The sequence below is a fragment of the Pogona vitticeps genome, chromosome 6 (assembly GCF_051106095.1).
Source record: "Pogona vitticeps strain Pit_001003342236 chromosome 6, PviZW2.1, whole genome shotgun sequence".
Lineage (NCBI taxonomy): Eukaryota > Metazoa > Chordata > Lepidosauria > Squamata > Agamidae > Pogona > Pogona vitticeps.
Genome location: NC_135788.1, coordinates 90,832,059 through 90,851,326, shown reverse-complemented (window position 1 = coordinate 90,851,326; position 19,268 = coordinate 90,832,059). Strand labels below are relative to the sequence as shown.

Genomic DNA, 19,268 nt, shown 5'->3' with positions numbered 1-19,268 from the left:
CTCCCGCCAACCTAGCGGTTCGAAAGCATGCAAATGCAAGTAGATAAATAGGGACCACTTCGGTGGGAAGGTAACAGCGTTCCGTGTCTAAGCCGCACTGGCCATGTGACCACGGAAGATTGTCTTCGGACAAACGCTGGCTCTATGGCTTGGAAACAGGGATGAGCACCGCCCCCTAGAGTCGAACACGACTGGACAAAAATTGTCAAGGGGAACCTTTACCTTTTTTAATAATACAGGAAGTATCAGCATGCAAGCCGAACGACTAGCTACATACAGTACACTATGGTGTTCTAGCAAGCAAGGGGAGAATGAAGCTTCTGAGCAAACTGGAATCAAGCTGACTTCTGTGCATGGATGAAAAAGATCCCCTGTACATCATCCACACCAATCTTCAGGCTCGGTGGCATGCTGTAGGAGCGGAAGTTGTGGACGCAATAGCCACTCTTGGTGAAGGATTCCTTGACATCTGCTTCTCTCATGGGCACTACAGACAGCTTGGCTTCTCCAGCCAAGTAGAAAGACTCTTCCAAAGCCCCAATCATGAGGAAATGGCCTCCAGGCTTGAGAAGGGTGGTGACGTTCCGGAGTGCTCGGTCAAAGCTTGGGCGGTCGGGGCTCACAGCCTCAAGGCAGAAAGCAGACACCAAGGCATCGGCTGGCTTGCTGAGCACAAAGCCCAGGGGTTTGGGTTGGTGGACATCAATGGGAAGGATCTTGGTGAGCTTCTTCTTCAGCTTCTGCTCTTTTTCTTTCCATGGCTCCCTGTAGTAGTTAGGAGCAAAATGCAGAGGGTCAGGCATGACGTTGGAAAGTAAACATTTTGGACCAGAATTCCTAGAATCATGGGTTATTGTCATTGGCCCTGTCAGTTAAGGGATCCTCTGACATATTCAAAAAAAGAGAAACTTTCCTTCACACTGGTCAGGGCTATGCTGCCATTTCCTTAGTCAACATTTCTTCTAGCCCACTAGCAGCTTTCCTCAGTTGCACTGGGTTGGCTTTGAATCTCTATCATGAGAGGATCTGCTGTAGAAACGTGTGGGGCAGAACTACGATTAATTTAGCTCAAATTCCATGGGGTTTTGGATTCGCAGGAATGATGGCACCATCTGCCAAACCCTCCAAGCCTCCCTGTCCCCTCTGAGCTTTAGCTGCAGTCTTCACCATCCAGAGAGACATACTGTACATTCTGCCCAGCAAGAATACACGGTTGTGAGCTACTCTGTTTTAATGCAGAGTATTTGGAAATGACTTGGCCTTTAATGGGCAATCAAGACTCAGTGGCTTTACAAAAGAGCAGCTCACAGTGAAGATGAAAAAGAAGTAAAATTAGTTTGTTGCTATGGCTCAAAACATCTGTAGGCATTTTGGATACTCCTTGAGGAGTCTGTTTATGTGGGCTCTTATGATGAGTGCCTGGCACCTTTAATGTTTGCTGCTACCTGGTCATGTACGTTGTAGGCAAATTGAGTAGCGAGCTGTCTGATAAGCACACTGAGAGGAGACCAGAGTGCAAGGGAAGAAGAGGAGATGAGGCTGGTTGGTTGGTACGAATCAGGGATCTTGCACCACCAGCGCTAGCACTAGATTTTCCGTATTGACAGTGAACTGGTCTAGATGTTCTTTCAGGGTGCATTGCACTTAGTGATTCTATTAGGGCAAGACTGGAAGTACTGCTGTCGTGAATTATAAGGGCTTTGATTTGACCACTGAGGTGGGCAGAAGGAGAGGATTGTGCCTAGTTATGTTACAGTATTTATATGGTGGCTGATTATGAAAAAGAAGCACGACAGCCAACATAAAATCCTCCCATTAGGCTGTTGAGGAGGCACAGTCCAGAAAAACTCATCATCTTTAAACTGCAGAGCTGGAAGGGACCCTGTGAATAATCAAGTCCAGCCCCTGTCAAGAAGACACAGTGGGGAATCGAATTTCCAGCCTAAACCACTGACCTCCCCAGCAGTGCTAGATGTTCTGGACTACAACTTCTGGTTAGTGCAATTTTAGGCATCTCCTCCTCTCCTCCCGCTTCTTGTAGCCCATTCAGATGCTGTAGCACCCACTGCTGCACCCACTCCCAGAGGCACCCGGCCCACCGTAGGGGGCAAGGTAAGTCAAAAGTGGTGGTGGTTACATTTAGCTGAATCTCCAGCTCAACTCCAGGGAGCCCTCCTTTACTTCTTACCCTTTGCCCTCAATTCTGCAAACATGCTGGATATAAGGGGACCAGTCAAAGGCGCCTGAATCATTGCCATGTACCCAGCTGTAGATCTCGGCCCGGTTCACTTCCAGGTAGTCAGTGGCCACAATCTCCTCGAAGTAGTCACAAGCACTAAGCAACTGGTAGATAGTGGGGCCCGTGCCAATATCTATGATTGTATGGCCATGGATTTCCCCTGCAAACAATCAGAGCAAAAACTAAATAAATCCTCTCAAAATGACCCAAGAAAGTTTTCTCTTTCTTTTGTCGCAAAACAAGTAACAACAACAAGGAGTAAATTATATGGGGGAAGAATAAAGATGTGATCAGTCAGTCTTATTTTAGGGGAGGAAATGTTATTAATGCCCTGATTACACCCCAAAGTAATGCCTGACGGCTTACAAGTTTGCTTAATGTGTTACTCCAAGTCTCTGTGCCCAAGTCTCCAGATTCCAGAAGGTAAGGCCAGATACTTTTAAGAGTGATAAGCTGGCGTCCTCCAAGGTTCACTGATAGACCCCTGTCGATTCTGGTTGATCACATGTGTGGGTAAGGAGAGCCAGAAATCCTGCCTGCCCTTTTGTCTCTCTTTTGCCTTTACTTCCTTCTGCTACTGTTTCAGACCAATAGTCTCAGGGTCCCCCTGTCAATTCTTCTCCTCCCTTCTTCTTATGATGCTTTCCTGGCATACTGTGGCTCCTCTTCCATGTGCTCTACAAGGGCATGGGTCAATCTGGTCAGAATTAAGGCTTCGGCTTTTTGGTCTTGAATGTAACTTTCTGAATACAGGTTAGGTATTTGTTTTAACTACTCCTGCCTGCTTTTTTGTGGGACTAACAGGAGCTTCAACGGGACGTGGTGGCGCTGCGGGCTAAACCACAGAAGCCTGTCCTGCAGGGTCAGAAGACCAGCAGTCGTAAGATCGTAAGATCGAATCCATGCGACAGAATGAGCTCCCATTGCTTTGTCCCAGCTCCTCGCCAAACTAGCAGTTCGAAAGCATGTAAATGCAAGTAGATAAATAGGCACCATCTCGGTGGGAAGGTAAAACGGCACTCCCTAGTCACGCTGGCCACGTGACAATGGAAACTGTCTTCGGACAAGCGCTGGCTCTACGGCTTGAAAAACGTAATGAGCACCGGCCCCTAGAGTCGACTGGACTAAAAATGTCAAGGGGAACCTTTACCTTTAACAGTAGCTTACTCTGCTATTGAGAGGAACCTTCTTCCATCTTTCTCTTACCTTGTGAACATCCACAACAAAGGCAAGGGAAAGCAACTGATTCACCAGGGGCAATATGTGGCCATGTTTGGGAATACAACCTTCTGGACACGTAGGGCCAGCCTGAGACATTTTGCCACCTGAAGATGGTCAACATTCTCATTTCAAAAGACAGGACTGCAGTCAAATTTTATTTGAACAATGGTAATTGCCCATGGACTTCTACTGTACTCCTGGGTTGAAAACAGGTTTAATGGGTGCAGCCCAGGCCACATGGGACACACGGCATGGTATTTTCTACACTATCTCGCTAACACTATTTTCTACACTGTCTCTGAGAATAAACTTCTTGAGGCAGCTGCCTCCCTCTGACTGATAGTAGGGCCGGTCCTTTAGCCAAGAAGCAAAGTTAACAGCAGAAACTTGCCATCAATTGAGGCAAAGTCTATACCTGCTCATGCTTTTCAATCACCCTGAACCATTTCTTTGCCTTCTGCCAGAAACCTTGAGAAAGAAGCTAAAATGTTGAAAGTTTGGGTGAAATCCTAGCACTACAGAAACCTTATAGATTGAAGATACTGGTATTCTTCTAGATCGATTAATAAGCAGTTCGTTTCCTCAGTAACTAGACAGGACTTAAGAATGTTGGCTTCCCCTGGTCTGTTAACAGAGAGGCAAATATCTGCTTGTAAGATACTTTGCATTGTATTCCTAGGCTGAAATCTTAGACTGCAATTGCTAGAACACTCTGGCCAATTGTAATATAGAAGAACTTTTCAAACTCTTCTTCTAGGATGGCACCTTGACATCTGCACAAAAAATGGGAAATATATACACACACACAAAAAGATAAAAGCTGGAACAGAGGTGCATAACAGTGCATAGGTTAATGTGTACATATAGATGCACATTTACAAATAATACTGTAGCTTAGAGATAAAATTACAGCACATCTCACCATCTTGGGGATAATGACTATGTCTGCTCAGTGTGCTGTTCCAGATGTTGCTGTTGGTTGGCAAGTTGAAGGCCCCATGTCCTTCTTGTGATTCTTTCACTTTTAACCAGAAAGGTGTGTAGCAGACAGTCTTTCAATTTAAGGATGCTTTCAAATAGGAGACTGTTCTTTGAAAGCATTTCCAGCAGAAGAGTGTCCTCTGTAAAATAGACCCAGGACCACCCCATGCACACAGGTATACATGCACACAGGTATCAGTTGGCAAATAAGCTGAGCTCTATTGCAAAGTGTACTGCTTTGATTTAACGACGGTCCAGCCCATTCCCGCCACAAGTTTTTGCAAGCTGTGATTGTCACACATCTTGCAAGCAGCATCTGTGGACAGCATCACAGTCAATGGGCAAAGTTTGAGCAGAGGCTTGGAAAACCTTGTTTGGAGCTGGCAGTGGTATTCTGCGATTTTTAAAAGAAACAATAATACCCTACAGAGGAGATAAATCCTTTTCCAACATGCTATGCTTCAATTTTGCACGCTCAGTACTTGGACAGCTAATGTTTTCCTCATAGTATCAGCCAGTAACCTGTTGCATTACCCCATCTGTGCAATGAGAATGACATTGCAGTCTGTGGCAGACTGTTGCTCATGAAAGAGTTCCTTGTTTGATTCTAGGGTGAGCACAACTTCCTCTCATTGTCCGTGAGTTGTGCACACCTCAAAACTGAAAAGTGAACTCTCTAAAGAGCAGTAATCTAACCTGGCTTGTGACATCACTCTCATTGCACAGGTGGGGCTGTGCAACAGGATATGGGCCAATATTGTCAGGAAATATTGCGGCAAAGTTTTTTTTTATAAGAGAAGTGCTCAAAAGGGAAATTGCTTTTAAAATTCAAGCATCTCTCGCTTGTAGCGAAACCAATTAATAGAAGTTACATTTTGGACTACAACCTGCAGAAGACCCCGGTCATTACAAGTCTGAGCCATGCTGGTTGGGGAGAGTCTACAAGCTGCAGTGCAAAAAAGTAATTTTTTTTAAAAAAAAGTAAGTCTTCTAAGCTTAGTGTCTACATACCTGTGGCAAAGGCATCTGCCAGGCAACGGAGTTTCCATGGTACTGCAAACTCTTCACTGGTGAAGTTGGCGCGAGGGGGCATATAGTTGTTCTGCAAGTAGGCCCTCGGGTTGAATGTCTGGTAGCTTTTGGCCACAGCGGCCACTCCATTGGCATTCATAGCTTGGGAGATGCTGAGCTGCAGCGTCCTGCTCGCTTGGTGAGCAGAAGCTGGTCAAGTGGTTTTATAGCCCTGCTTGCCGAAGGCATCAAAACAGCTTAATGGACCGAATGCAATTAGTACCAAGTACTTTGGGCTGATACCATCAGAGACTCCCTGCGGGGCTATCTATAAATTGAGGCCATTTCTCTAACACACCTCCATGCCCTTCCGTCCAGGGAGTAATTGAGAAGACCTTTTTCTAAGAGTTTGATGGAGGGTCTGGCAGTGCTGTGGGGGTGGCAGGTGATGGATTGCTTTATCTTGCATTGGATGGTCGTTTAAGAACTGTATTGAAAGGACACTTTATTGAGGCTGTCCATCTACTATAACCAAATTAATGTCAAGAACTAGGGAGGGCTGGGAGGGGAAAGAGGAAGTGGAGTGGCCAGACACCAGCATCCTTCAGGGAAGAAGAGACTTGCTGACAGATATCACATGGCCCATGGATTTCATATGCCAAGTGTCACCCCCTCCTTCCCACTGAAAAAGCAGAAGCCGAAAATCACATCCTCCTATATGTACACACAATATTGTATCAGGAAATGCACGATCCAGATGAGAGAACAGGGATTGTTCTTGTTCTAAATAGCGGATACCAGAATCCATTACTTAGATTAATTATCCAGGAGGTCCATGGACTGAATTCTCAACATTACAAAAAAAAATAAAACCCAGAAGATTCAAGTCAGCCTTTCCCAGTCTAGCTCCCTCCCAGTGTGGTGGACTACAAACCCCATAACCAGCATAGCGATGCCAGCTGAGGATGGTGGGAGTTCTTGACCTCCATGTCTACAATGCTAGTGTCAAGCAAGGCTTCCTTAGATGCATCCAGCTGACAGGTAGAAGAAGTGAGGCATGACAGAAATATATTCGTAACCGTTTTTTTTTTTTTTTTTTTTTTGCATCTTAGAAGATTCTGGGAAAGCATCACAAGGATTGGGAAGAGAAGCCTAGATTCAAGGAAGGACTGTGGAAGGTGTGCAGTCTGATTTCTCTATATGACAGCACTGACCCCACCATCAGACAAAACAAGACTGCTACCTTAGGCAGCTGAGTTTGGGTGTTGTGAAAGGGCAGCAAATTGTTAATTGGGAATCCTGATGGCATTTTTACTGCCAGGGATAGGGGAGGGGTGCTTATGGCCTTTTTTCTGTCTCCTAATAAAGGTAAAGGTTGCCCTTGACAATTTTTGTCCAGTCGTGTTCGACTCTAGGGGGCGGTGCTCATCCCTGTTTCCAAGCCATAGAGCCAGCATTTGTCTGAAGACAATCTTCCGTGGTCACATGACCAGTGCGACTTAGACACGGAACACTGTTACCTTCCCACCGAGGTGGTCCCTATTTATCTACTCACCTTTGCATGCTTTCAAACTGTTAGGTTGGCGGGAGCTGGGACTATTGACAGGAGCTCACCGTCACGTGGATTTGATCTTACAGAGGAAGATCTAAAGACCTTATAGCACAGAGGCTTCTGCGGTTTAACCCACAGCACCACCACGTCCCTTTCTGCCTCCTAGGTCAAAATAAATAGGTTGGCTCTGAGCACTACTCATGTTGATTTGGGCGAGTTGGGAGCTTCATTGGTTGAGATGTTGGGCCAGCCCTGGAAAATCCCTTTTGCTACATAGGGAATCCCACAGGATGTTCTGTTCTGATCTCTACTTTCACCCCAAATTCCTTGGGAGAGGAGGAAAAAAATTCCTTTATGCTTTCCAACCTAAAAGCAGCCATCTTAGCATCCTCAAAGGTCTTATGTGTCAAACCAAGAGCCCTGTTCAGGCAGAGTCTTGCTTTTCTAGAATTCTAACGCTAGTTGAGGACCCACATGGATAAGAGAAGCTCTCCCCTTGAGAGTCATTGGTCTCCAATTGCAGAAGGAGGTTGAAATTATGGCCAGAGAGGAGCAAGCCTAGGCCACTCCCATCTTCACATCTTTCTGATCCTGGATTTTATGTGTAGCCTGCATAATTATTGGGTGGTATATAAGCAGCACATGTTGCTTTCACTTTATCAGGACCCATTCTGGGCATAGAGCCAACAGCAGTCATCAGCTTTGTACCTCTTTCATACTGGACCATTGTCTTCCAGACTGCCAAGGCCTGGTTACCATAGGAACTCTTTATCTATTTCCCCCCCTCATTTTAGAATCCAGAGATCTGGGGCAGAAGAATGTCAGCTGTGCCCGCTAACAGCCATGCTGTTTATGAGCCAGGTCCAGCCCTACCATTAGGCAGAATGAGGCAACCACTTCAGGATCAGGCGGTTGAGAGAAAAGCAGGATGTAAACTGAAGAAATCAGTTTAAAAAAACTCTTCAACGGGACTGAACCAAAATATTTAATACTAATTGCTAACAATCATTCCTATCAGATCATGTGGCCTACATGATACACACACATAAGGAAGCATCAGGATGTGTTTGAATCCCAACCTTCTTCAGCAGTCTGAGAAAAAGAGAGCCTCCCAATGATCTGCTTCTGATCCAATCAGCAATCCTTTGTAGTCTGTAGGAGTACAACGACCACCTGTGTCAAGCGGCACCTCTGATGGAAAGAAGTGAAAGGAATTGTAATTCAACAAGTTCTCCAAGGTGCAGGTTCCCTGGCTTTGATCTACAATAAAACCATACATAAAGGGGTATAGTGGTCATCGTCGTCATCATCATCATCTTAGAACTGCAATCCCTGGAAGGGACCCTATGGATCTTCATCAATCAAGCCCCTGTCAAGCTGGCACAATGGGGAATCAAACTTCAGCCAGAGGCATAAACCACTGAGCTATTTAGCAGTAGATTATGAAGTTCAACGCTTGTGAAGGGGGCATCGGAGTAGAGAAGGTGGTCTCAGGGGTAACAAGCTAACTGGCAACTCTAAATGGGAGCAGAGGAGGAGCAGAGCTCAGAATACTTCACTTGGAAAAAAAACTTTGGGTTACTCATGACTTCATGGGAATCAGATCGCCATTACCGTTATCATTCCTCCAATCATGCAACTGGTTGGTTGCATTTCACATTATTAACAAGTTGCTTTGCAGTTACCGACATTGCAGTAAAACAGAGTAATACTTTCTGCTGTCCTCTTCTGATATTGCACCATGGAAATATTTATAAAGATACAGAAGAGAAACCAAATACTTCCCTGATCAAAGAATGGCATAAGATCTAGAAAAAATATTCAAAAATGATTTATGTTAATTAAACAATAATTTTTGATAGCTAAGAGGTGTTATTCATAAAAAAATTAGGTTTTATTCATTACGCCTAGCTGTATTTTGTGTTACCCCAAAAGCAACTAGTTATATGTAATTGTTTCAGCTAAGTATGTCTCGGTCTGGGGAAGAAAAAAAATGTAATCTCTTTGATGTGTGAGATTTAAGGGCAAAATTGGGAGTTGAAATATATTTAATCTCCCCAGCAAATTATTCCAAATTAAATTATCTAATGCAGATTTGCACATGGTCATTCCATTGATCAAAATCCAGAAAGGTAAAAGGGGGGATTTAAATTTAGAATTATAGGATTAGAACAAACCTTTCTGCACAGATTTGTGGGCAAATGTGACAAGATTTGCACCTGGCCGTGGATCAGAGATACCATTGGCTCTATCTTTATACACACGTTTTGTTTATCTTCTTGTTGCCTAGACTGAGCAGGAACTGTATGTGATAGCAACCAGTGTGAGACAGTATTTGGGTCTCATGAGCCAGGAGGCTGTAATTAATCCTCCCTCAGTGTATGTAGGAGTGTGCTCAGGCACAGACTCCAATCCTTTCCAGTCTATTTGATGCAAGCTGGGAGGCTCAGATGGAGAAACTCCATGTAAAACAGGCTGTTCCAAAGCGATCAAGCACACGTCAACAAGAGGGCCTGGGACACATCTCCAGTTTCCTATGATAAGGGTGGGCTTCAAGGTTACTTAGCAGAAGTGCTTTTAAAATTGTCCAGAAGGGTTCTGAGGTGGAAGGGAAAATAATAACATATATGCACATGTGTGCATATACAGACAGGCAACACAAGAGTGAATCACTGCTTATAGCAATTTGTCAACATAATTTAATAACACTGAGATGCTGTGTCACATAGCTGAGCCCATTAGCTATGTATTCATAAGCCTAGCCCTAAAAAAGATCCACACCACATTGATCATTGCACAATATCCACAATGATATAGGCAATGCAGATAACAATATTATAAAAAAGACACAATACTGATTTAAGTAGGGTTTTCGGCAACTTCAGAGTCTAGTCATGTAATCCTATTTGCAGCTGCACAAATGTTAAGTCCCACAGAATTCAACAAGTAAACAGATCTGCAGCCTAAATCAGTAATGTTGGTGTGTTAATCCTAAAAATTACTAATCATTCCATAGAATGCCACTGCGTGTTGCTACAAATATCGGCAAATATAGACTCCAGTGTGTTTGCCTGTGGCACTCTCCTGCATTCAGCTGCTTGCATGTATGTGTGTGCACATTCCTGTTTGTGTACATCAGCAGTGCACAGAAGCGAAATGCAGACACAACAACAGGTAGAGGCACACTTGATGCATATACCCCTGATGGTCACACAGCCATGTACAGCTGGAGCAAAATGCAAACTTACAGAGCAAAACAGAGTAAACCCCCTCATGCAAGAGCACCACCCAGAAAAGTTACCTGTCTCAACTACAACCCCCACAATCCCTCGTTCAGCATGGCTGGAGGATTCTGGAAGTTGTAGTATAAAATCTAATTCTTCTGGTCTTTGTGCAGGAGCGGAAGCAGTATGTGGGGCTGCTGAAGGGTGATTTTATAATCTTATCAACCAATAGAGGGCATTCTTAGTCTCTCAGAGGCTTACAATTTTTAGAGAATGTTTTCAAAAGAAGGTTAACATGATTAGGAATATTATAATAGCTAGAATGATGGTTAGTTTTTCTAGCAACATTGACTTAGCAACTGTGGATAGCACATTGAATTCCAAACTATTATAAATTCCAATTCTGTTTTTGTTTGTTTGTTTTGGCATTCTAAAATATTGGTGGGTAACCTCAGTTTTGTTGGGACCTTGTAGGAAGCAGATCTCCTCTGCCAACAAAATTCAGTGGCTGATAGAAAAATCTTCCTTTAAAATAAGTAATGTGGTTGGTTTAAATGCACGGTATCTGTTTCCTGCTGAAGCTCTGCTACAAAGCCTTTGAAAACAAACTACTTCTTCCCTTTCTTTGCTACCAAATTTAAGCAACCAACTTCTACAGTGCATTCATGTAAGCAAGATCCTTGCTTCAAACGATGGAGGGGTGTTCCACTTGTTGCTGAAAGGGCCTCAAAAGACAAGATGCTGATTTCTTACCTGAGAAATCATGCTCCCGGAAGGGGAGGCTGGGGAAGGGAGGCTGTGAAAGTTCATTAAAGGCAGCAATGTAGCTTTCACTCCAGTAACCACTCAACTCTGATGTGCGTTTTAGCCTTTACGAACCATGTACATTGTATTGAGATCCATGATACAAGGAAGGATGCAAGTTCACTAAATATATTCTTTAAAAAATATGTAATTGGCAGAGTTTCATCATTCTGTGAATATTGCACATTTCCATATTTATCGAGCGAGTGAGATATTCTGAAAAACACAGTACTGTATTTGTATTGAAAAAAACAGAATCCAGTACTTGTACTGAAATGCCAGAACCTTGATTTTGAAATCTGGATATTGTGGAGGGGGTGCTTCATGCAGGCTTATAAAGCATCCTGGAAAAAGGCAACACTTTTAAAACTGTAGTTCTTGTCCTTCCATATTCAACGAGATGAATTTATTAGGCTGAAATAAAACATCTGAATCATATCTTAATTGATTGCAACATAGTATAGTCTTAGGGTCCCCATTGTGTAGAGTGACAGACTAGGTCTCTGGAGAACAGGGTTTAAATCCCTGCTCAGCCATGGAAATTTACCAGCGCAACTGGTAAAACCATTCCTTAAATATCTCTGGGCTTGATCACACATGCTAAAATAATTGTTTTATTTTTACTGCTTTTTGGAATTGATGCATTTTAAAATACAGTCATGTTTCCCAACATCATGACCCTGATGTTGGGAAAGTGTGAGGGCAAGAGGAGAAGGGGATGACAGAGGATGAGATGGTTGGACAGTGTCATTGAAGCTACCAATATGAATTTTACCCAGCTCTGGGAGGCAGTGGAAGACAGGAGGGCCTGGCATGCTCTGGTCCATGAGATCACGAAGAGTCGGACAGGACTAAACGACTAAACAACAACAAAAAATGCAGTCATGTGTATCTATAAGTGGGTACATTCACACTGTTGTGAAAAGAATTGTTTCATTTCAGGCTATTTGAACTGCTTTAGCAGACTACACTGGACAAGTATTTTGAATCAATTCTTTTATCTTGATGATTCTGGGGCAATACTGAGGGCCCTTGTTTAATTTTTTAAAAATACTTTATTGATAAATTGATAAATGCTGACACATCTTTCTCCCCCCCCCCCAAAAAAAAACCAATCCCAAGCAGGAAATGGCCTTTCTCTGCTCAAGCCCTCCTTCCCCACCAACAAGGGAGTGGGGGAAGGCTGTCTACTTCTGAGCAGTGTATTCCTGTTTTGTGAATGTGACTGCTGCTGCTACAACATGTGATTTACCAATACAGGTATGTCTTTTTAAAAAGTTTTTAAAATGGTAAAAGCACAGTGGCCATGAAGTGGCCACAGCACCCAAAAACCCAACTCCTTTGCAAAGTAAATAAATTGACAGCAATGTGCAGAATCAAAATGAATTGCAATGGTACATGATGGGTACATTTTAAAACAACCCCATCAGTGAAAAGGAAATAAACTGATTGCCAGGGCAGATGGATCAATGTTAGCTGTGTGTTGTGTGAACAAATTTTTTTTAAAACCATCTAAATAACAGCAAAATCTGTAAAACTGAGATTATTTTAAGACATGTGATTGAGGATAGATTACCTTGAAAACACTGTTAGAGTTGCTATACGTTGGTTCTGACTTGATAGCACATTAACAATAACACAGTATAGCTTCAAGTTAGGCAATCTTAAACCTCTACTTTTTTCAGATGTATATAACCTTTATGACCTTTGAACTGCAGAGCTGGAAGGGACCCTCATCAAGTCCAGCCCATCTAAAAGAGGCACAATGAGGAACTGAACTCCCAACCTCTGACTCTGCAGCCAGAGACCTTATCTCTGTTACAAAATTTATTAATCATATTTTGTCAGTCCTTTAACTCTTCTTCCTTAATTTTTTTGGTAGCACCATAATTGTTTTAAAAAATATTTATTTATTTATTTATTTATTTATTTATTTATTTATTTATTTATTTATTTATTTATTTATTTATTTATTTATTTATTATCGTGCCTATCTGGTCTTACAACCATTCTAGGCGGCTTCCAGACACATAAAAACAACATATAAATATAACAAAAAGAAAAGTATCTTTGTTTTATATGCTACAATTCTGCCAGACCATCACAATCCAATTTTCCTTAAGTCAGCTAACTTCTTTGTAATTAAACTGAAATCCTCTTTTTTCAAAATTGTTTGGGATATTTACGTATACCTAAATACTTAATAGTCTTTCAAATGCTGATACTCATTTTTTTCTCCCCCCCCTTTATTATAATAAAAACCAACATTTCTGATTTATGCCAATTTATCTGCAATCCTAAGGGACGTGGTGGCGCTGCGGGCTAAACCGCAGAAGCCTCTGTGCTGCAGGGTCAGAAGACCAAGCAGTCGTAAGATCGAATCCACGCGATGGAGTGAGCTCCCGTCGCTTGTCCCAGCTCCCGCCAACCTAGCGGTTCGACAGCATGCAAATGCGAGTAGATTAATAGGGACCACTTCGGTGGGAAGGTAACAGCGTTCCGTGTCTAAGTCGCACTGGCCATGTGACCACGGAAGATTGTCTTCGGACAAACGCTGGCTCTATGGCTTGGAAATGGGGATGAGCACCGCCCCCTGGAGTTGAACACGACTGGACAAAAAAATTGTCAAGGGGAACCTTTACCTTTTTATCTGCAATCCTAGTTACCTCTCCAAATTCTTTTAAATGTAATTTAACTTTCTCTACAACTTTTAATGGATTTTCTATTATTAACAAAATATCATAAGCAGATAAACGAATCTTAAGTCTATCCTTAGTACCTAAATCACAACATCTTTTCAACTGCTAGGTTCTCCTTGTTTTTTGTTTGCTTGCTTGCTTGTTTGCCCTCGCATTACTTTGCAGAGTGCAGAGTGGCATAGATGCTGAGCACTCTTCTAATATATTTCCCACACAACAAGATATGTTAGGTTGCCTGTGTAGGCTCAGTCACCCAGTGAGCTCCATGGCTGGGACTGGAATCAGATCTGGTCAAGATCTGACTCTTCAGCCTCACTCTCTGTTTTCTATTCTCCCATTTCTCACTCATGGTGTTTCTATGTGCTCCATGAATATTGCCTTCTCTACCCACAGCTCCTCCTCTTCCCCTCTCAAGAGGTCTTCTGCCTGATCAACATCTCACGTTGCCTGTGTCCCCACCTCCCCTTCCAAAGCCTTGCTGGACGTTTTCTCCCAGATAGATCAAAGTTTTGGCATGGTGTTTTACGACTGAGAGAGAAGTGGGTGTCAACCTGGCTCTGTTGGGTGTTCGAGGATGGTAAGAGTCCTGAAACACTAAACGGGAAGGTTGAGTGAGTGGGAGGAAAGATAATCTGTCAATGACTTCATCTCCAAGATACGTCACTCAGCTGTGCTGGCTTAGTGTTGGCCGCTCCCATCTAGAAGTCACTCACCTCTTTCCCATCCATTGCCAAATGCCTTTCTGAATTGCACCCTCCCTTGCTCAGAGAACCTTTTAGTACCAGGATACCTGACTAAGTTCATCCTCCAACCCCAATAAGAACAAGTACTTTAAAATAATTTTGTACACAGAGATGTTCCTATAAATGTAGATATGGAATAATGTCTGAATATTAGGTATGTGTTGACTTCTTTCCAAATGTCAAAAATCATTAAAATAGTTGACAATCGACATTCAAAAAGTGTTCTTCAGATAACACCATTTTTGACTGTTTATGGAACTGTATTTGTTTCCTGTCAAAATGATCAAGTGATTCTGATGTGTAAAACAACTGAATTGCTAGTTAAAAATGTCTTAACTCCTCAGCGATCAGCAGGAAAATGCATGCACCCTGTAGATGCGCTACATTGAGATGATGAACATTAGAGGATAAAAACTTGTCCTGCCCAAAATCTTGTCGCTATTCAAGTGGAATCAAATTTATGGTCTTAAATTAAATAAACATTTTGGTATCCAATTTATAAATTATTGCATAATAGTACTGTATACATTTCAAAGTTAGAAGATTCTTTCTGTTTGAACTTTCATGACAAAGGACTTGAATGACCTGTCGACAACTACTAATTCTTGCCAGGAAGGATTGAGGTAAAAGAGTATAAAAATACTGTAGCATCACTTGCGTGGTTTCCAGTAACATACACAACTCAGGGAAGCAAAGGGAGGGAGGAGGAGAGCAGAGGTGTCTAGTATCAGAATGCTCCACCAGTGACTCAGCAAGACCAATATAGCTCCAGACGCTAGCCCTTGGGAATTAGCCCAGAAGACTATATAAGTCACCCACAGCAGGGACAATAGATCAGGCAGAATCAAGGCTTCAAGAACCCATCCTTAGCTCAAACAAGAACCCAGACGCAACAATGCGTGGCAAAAGTGTGATCCTGCGCAGCTCCGGAACACTGTCTGCTGCTGAACTGACCTGCCAGGTGTCTGAGAAGAACACTGCGCAGAGGGAATCATTCAGTGCTGAATGGAAAGACCTGTCACTTACCACTAGGCCAGAAGAGGGGTGAGTGTTGGATTTGGGTCAGGCAAAAGTTGGGATAAATTTGGTCAAAGAATTAATAATCTAATGGGATTGATTTTTGTTGTTGTTCTTGTTTTGGGAGTTAATAGTCGGGCCAAAGCATCTGCTTGGAACTTCTAAGCAAAGATGGATAAAGTCTAGTCAAATCTAAGATGTTAAACATGGCCAAATCGTATGTGGTCTAGACATACAGGATACAGGCAACTCTATGAAAGAACTGGGAAACAGATTTGCTCTCAAGGAGTTAATACAACAAGGGATTTTATCTGGGGTGATGTTTTCTCTTCTCCATACCTCAAACAGTCTTTCCCAACCCACTGCCCTCCAGATGAGTTAGACTATGATTCCACTCACTTCTAAACAGCATGGCCACAACATATCTGGAGAGCACTACCTTGAAGATGATTGGCCCAAAGCTACTTGATGTGGGTTTTGGCTGCAGGGCGGTAGATGGTTTATGGATCAATATTAATTTGTATCGGGCACCATTGGTGTACATGATGCTATACAAAGCAGAAAAGAGGAGGGAAACCCTTTCCTGAGGAGCCTAAATTTCAGCAAAGTGTAGGAAAAGGAGGGGGAAGAGAAAAAAGGGGAAATACACATCAGTTCATTCAGGCTTATAGATCAGAGACATTAATTCTGAACATCAATGATATAGTACTGGTGATGGTCAATGGAAGGAGATGAGTTGAAGGGAAGTGGCATGAAGTGTGTGCTCGTGGTTATCTAGTGTGAATTAATAACACAGTTGTGACTTTTAAAAAATGAAAATGATTTTTAAAAAGTGATTTCCCCATCTCCCATCTTCATTGCTGACACATGGTTAAAAATATCTTATTTGCTTTGAAGATTCGGATCCAGGCTGTATCTAGTCTAGCTTTCTGTCTCTATCAGAGGCCAAGGCAGATGCTTCTGAGGAACATTATGGGATGGCTGCCCCTTCTTGTTCTTTGCCCATTGCATTTGATACTGCCTTTGAAATGGAGAGCACCCTGCTGGGTCCTGCCAAAGCTCTTTTCAGTCCAGTACCTTCTGTCCCATAGTGTCCACCCAAGTACCTCTGGGAAGCCCATTGGAGGACAACATAGCATCCGGCCACTCATATTTCCAAGCAACTGATATACACTGAGGCATTTTGCATTTGATCCCAGTAGTACCATGCACTCATCACCAGTCGGGACTCACAGATTTACCCTTCAGTTTATCTAATCTCATCTTAAAGCCCTTTAAGTTATTGCTGGGGAACCTGTGGTCTTCTAAATGTTGTTGAATTTTGGTTCCCATCAGACAAAAGTGAGGTGTGATGAAAGTAGCAGATCATCTGGAGGCTATGGCTTAAGTTGATGGACATTGTTACATCTTGTGATAATGTATTCCATAGTTTAAGTGCTTCCTTTTGTCCTGTCTATCACATGCAGTTTAGAGAAAGATTTTCGGGGTTCTTCAAAATCCCTTTTTGTGTTTCTAGCTTGAATAAATTGGTATTGATGGCAATAAACTTGGTCACTTCACTGGTACAGGAACTTCGTTTTTAGCTATCACAGTTCATTGGTCATTGGAAGACCTAGGTCCAGGATCTTGTCTAATCTCTTATAAATAGTGATTACCACCATTGCATAACAGGGAAAGTGGGAGTGAGACAGAAGAATGAGGTAAGATTGTGATACATAGGGCTGGAGGGGATAATATTTGGCACTTTAGATATTTTGAACTTCAAATACCAGAAGCCCCATCAAGAACAACCAAAAGGGAAGAGTGGGCGTTTGAGTCCAAATTATCTAGAGGGCCAAAATGTCTCCATTGATTCCCCAATGTGCCTACTTGACAGTGGCGGGACTCAATGATCCATAGGGTTCCTTCCAGCTCTGCAGTTCTAGGATTATTATTGTTATCCCTTCAGAACTTGGGAAAATTAGGTTTCCTGGACAGTAACTCTGAGAATCCCTGGCTCACAGAATCCTGTGAGTTGTACCTCCACCTCCAAAGTCTGTCCGTGGTGTATGTCTTTCAAGGTCAGGGGAGCAGCCTATTAAATTGGGATATCTTGCACAATTAATTTATAATTAGGTATCTGTTCCCTTTCCCACAGCTGTTCTAGGTCTGAAGTAGACAAACGGCGCAAAGAAACCTACCACCAGCAACAGGAGGCCCGAGTTATTGTGCAACGGTCACCATGGGGCATTCTCCGCCTGGGCATGCTGGGTGAACCCTTTGTCTCCTACCATCTGCCCTATCAGCGGTCTTTGCCCTTGCCCATGTTCACCCCAGCTAAGCTAACCAAAGTGGAGCGGGAATTTACACCAACTCCCTCAGAGTCTGTAGAGTCACTGCCCGTTACGGGTGTGTGCCTTGATAAGACACCTTTGGCTGAGATCACCAAGGAATTGCCCCCGGTTGTCCAGCCCAGCTGTCCCGACTTCAGGAAAGCAGGCGTACCTCGCTCATTGTCCCGTTCCATGTCTCAGGAGGCCCAGAGAGGTTGAGGCCTTGGGGACACTTGCACCAGCAATGTTCCTTCGTGGAACTTTGGCCTTCGCATCTCTTGCTGCATGAGGACAGTCAAAAGAGGCCCAGACTTGTAGAAAATACTTGGTAGGATTGAATCCATCATGATGAACTCCTCTGAGAAGAGGACAGGATTGTTCCTTCATCCGTGTGTGTTTATATGATTAGATGTATATGCAGATCTGTCAGCATTGCTTATATTTTTGCACAGTGTATTTTAAATGACCAGATTCTGGGGGCATAAGAATAGTCTGTTGGATGAAATGAAGGAAAAGCCCCTGTTCCTTTAAAGTGTGAATACCCTGAGGTTAGGTAGTGTGAAATAAATTTACAGATAAAAGAGTTAAAGTATAGAATGATGGGAGACAGGAACCCTGAGTTTAGCAAGAGAGAGTGAGAGACAGAACTATTTCTAAGATCTAGCATGGAAAGGGAAGTAAGTTCTAGTGTTTAGAAGCAAGTTAGAAAATGAGAAAGAAGCAGAGGAACTTCTTGGGTTTCATTACTATGACTCTGTTACAGTGAGGGACTAGGAGGAGGGAGAGAAGATTCTAAGACTAGGTTTTGCAATGGACTGTTAAGGTCCTATTCTGCTACCTCTCTCCCCAGCTCTATGACTTCAGTCATGCGACCTCATGATTAGATATCCCACTTAATGAATATGTATCATGTCAAATAAGGAACCTCTGCGTTTTGGGGAAATGATCATTTAGAGATGAATCAAAGGATTTATTGAAATAGAAAGGAAGAAACTTTAGGTTGGAAAGCACAGCACAAGAATGTTGATGTGGTTTTATATCCTTATTCCTTCTCCACCCCTGTAGACAAGTAGTTGAGAATGCTGGAGAATTCCATTGTGAATAAAAGTCAAATCCTTATATTCCTTGTCCTGTTTTTCTTTTAAAAGAAAAGATCCATTGTAATGAAATAATGTCTTTTTTGTTATTGTGCTCTCATGGGTTAATAAAAAAAAAAGGAACTAACAGAATGTGCTTTCCCTTCATTTCTACAGCTGTACATTTTTAACAAAGTTATGCATCTCTTCTGTATCTGGTGTACATATTTAAGGGCTACCCTGAACCCCATCAGACATGAAGGGAAGAGGAAAGTCATATGAATGTCTTGTTTAAAAATGATGAACCGTTGTGTGGTGTGGTTTTTACTTAACATGGATATGATAACAGCTCTCCTCAAACTTTCTCTGAGTAGTGGCTACCATTCAGT

The 19,268-nt window shown here is 42.7% G+C and overlaps 2 protein-coding genes across 2 annotated transcripts; one reads left to right on the top strand and one right to left on the bottom strand.

Annotated features, from left to right (window-relative positions):
• Nucleotides 1–213: 213 nt before the first annotated feature.
• Nucleotides 214–13,320, bottom strand: PNMT (phenylethanolamine N-methyltransferase). Its single transcript, XM_020799314.3, has 3 exons — nt 5,453–13,320; nt 2,189–2,399; nt 214–765 (listed from the first exon to the last, which is right to left on the bottom strand). Exons 1-3 carry the CDS (start codon nt 5,610–5,612, stop codon nt 336–338), a joined length of 801 nt encoding a protein of 266 aa, XP_020654973.3. The 5' UTR covers nt 5,613–13,320; the 3' UTR covers nt 214–335.
• A 372-nt stretch (nt 13,321–13,692) lies between these two features.
• On the top strand, nt 13,693–19,027 carry TCAP (titin-cap). The gene is made up of 2 exons (XM_020799338.3): nt 13,693–15,518; nt 17,629–19,027. The coding sequence occupies exons 1-2, from the start codon at nt 15,370–15,372 to the stop codon at nt 18,020–18,022; spliced, it is 543 nt and encodes a 180-aa protein (XP_020654997.3). The 5' UTR covers nt 13,693–15,369; the 3' UTR covers nt 18,023–19,027.
• Nucleotides 19,028–19,268: the final 241 nt, after the last annotated feature.